The sequence below is a fragment of the Cryptomeria japonica genome, chromosome 4 (assembly GCF_030272615.1).
Source record: "Cryptomeria japonica chromosome 4, Sugi_1.0, whole genome shotgun sequence".
Taxonomy (NCBI): Eukaryota; Viridiplantae; Streptophyta; class Pinopsida; order Cupressales; family Cupressaceae; genus Cryptomeria; species Cryptomeria japonica.
In genome coordinates, this window is record NC_081408.1 from 159,381,501 (window position 1) to 159,383,513 (window position 2,013).

General features: G+C 37.0%; 1 protein-coding gene across 1 annotated transcript; it reads right to left on the reverse strand.

Moving 5' to 3' along the window:
• Positions 1 to 777: 777 nt before the first annotated feature.
• On the reverse strand, positions 778 to 1,812 carry LOC131068542 (putative UPF0481 protein At3g02645). The gene has a single exon (XM_058003740.2). The coding sequence runs from the start codon at positions 1,810 to 1,812 to the stop codon at positions 778 to 780; it is 1,035 nt and encodes a 344-aa protein (XP_057859723.2).
• Between the last annotated feature and the right edge of the window lie 201 nt (positions 1,813 to 2,013).

A 2,013-nucleotide genomic window follows, 5' to 3' on the forward strand; every position in this document is an offset into this window, starting at 1 on the left:
GAGAAGTGAGATTCAACTACGAAAAGATGTGGCTAACAATGATTTTGATCAATGGAGTGTCTTTAATAGAACTAGTTGCAAGTAACACAAAATTCTAAACATGTAACATGCTTATTCATTCCAAAGAGGTCGAAGTGCACTTTATACCATCAGAGTGCGTGAACACATAAGACTGTTCTTCTATAGAAATTTATTGATAATAATGAGTAACCATTTTCTTGGTGAATCTTTTACACTTCTAATATTCATTTGTAGAAGGATATATCCTAAGTATTTTTTTCAAATCTATTGATATGATATAAATAATTAAATTTCTTTAGTTTAAGATCAATAATTAACAGTTATCACCTTAAAATAATTATTTAAAAAAAAATACCTTCATTTTTAAAAATGAAACAAATTATTTAAAATGTCTTTCCAAAATTAAATTGATATTATAATTTGTAACATAACTTAATATCGTTTTCAAAAATACATTATTTTATGCTTAATAAACAATCAGAAATGCAAGAAAAGAAATGCAAGAAAACTATATAATATATGTCTGAAATATTCAATACGCAGTATATTGTTTTCTGCCTCTTTCAAACAGTATATGGGAGGATAAAAAATCAAAGAGAACAAGCATATGGCTTGATACTTCTTTGAAACATTGAATAACTAAAACATAAGAGGAAATGATGGAATAGTAATCTGGAAGCACCAGATATTCATGGAATAGATCTAGCATCTAAACATACACCTAAATAAATAAGCAGTTTTTTTAATGATTTTAAGCTACTCGCCCGAATTTGAACAGTTGTTAAATAAGCAAACGACCTGTACTACCGTAAGTGACAGAAGGGAGATTCCTCCGAGAAGAGAAGCGACTAACCATGGCTTAGAACAGTGGGCGCTCCAAAATTTAGCCCACAGAACCCTCCACCATTTTCTTCGGTAAGAATTTATAGATTCTGAAACCGTGTCAATCTTTTCATAACATGGTATGTCGGTTGCCGGATCAGTGACAGTTTTCCAGAGCCGAGTCACATCTTCGTCGGTTCCAAGCTTATTGGCGATGATGCCTCGTCGCTTCAACCGAGCCACCTCCTCACTGGTGTTAATAAGGTCCTTCTTGAACACCGCATACCTCGTTATTATTTTCTCTTTATCCTCCCATTGCGTCTCCATCACCAAAAGGTTTCTCAGTATCACCTCCGACCTGTCGTCTACGGTGAACTTAGGCAGGTGTAGTACTGACTTGCTCTCATTGAAATGTATGTGGCTTATTCCTTTGCCCTTCAATGCCTTGAATTTCACTCCTATCCTATGCAACTCTTCTATAGTTGGAAAGTGACGGCCATCCTCCTCTCTTCTACCCCGCAAGTATGTTAGATAGGATTCCGTCATTAACCAGATGAGTAACCATACAAACCAAATGATTACAATTCGGGAAATGAGAAGAACAAAAATTACGGAAAATACGAACTTTAGCATATTAATTATATATTTGAATAGCTTCTTTTTGTTTCTCTGACCATCTCGCAATGCACCCAGGAGTGCTTTATCGTCAGCTTCACCTTGATGATTTTCCTCTGTATGGTCTGTAGAAGAAGTAGATGGTTCTTCTGTATTGTCGACCATATATTCACCAAGCATCTGGAGGATATCAATTCTGTTCTTGTAGGTCGGTCTGCCAACTTCCCCCCTTACCTCAACAGGAGATAAGTTTTTGAATGCAGACTCAAACGAGCTAGCTTCCCCGTCCCTCCCCAGTTGCAGCCTGATATCTTCTAAAATCCGGAGTGGCAACTGATTCTCCAACTTGAACATATCTTTCACTATTTCGTTCAACAAGGGTGGTGGTTGTCCCTCTTAAGAATATGCTGCAACATGGTCTTCTCTCCCTGATTCGTTCCTGTCCCTTCCTGATTTCTCCCATCTTCAAAACTGTGGAGGACTTCTAGAAGGAAGCAACCGTCTCTTGCCAACATCCAGGAAAGGCCAACATCCCTATCTTCTTCAGGAAATCTA

Bases quoted from the DNA above. Each gene is read 5' to 3' on its own strand.
- LOC131068542 (XM_058003740.2), bottom strand. From the start codon at position 1,812: ATGTTCAAGTTGGAGAATCAGTTGCCACTCCGGATTTTAGAAGATATC.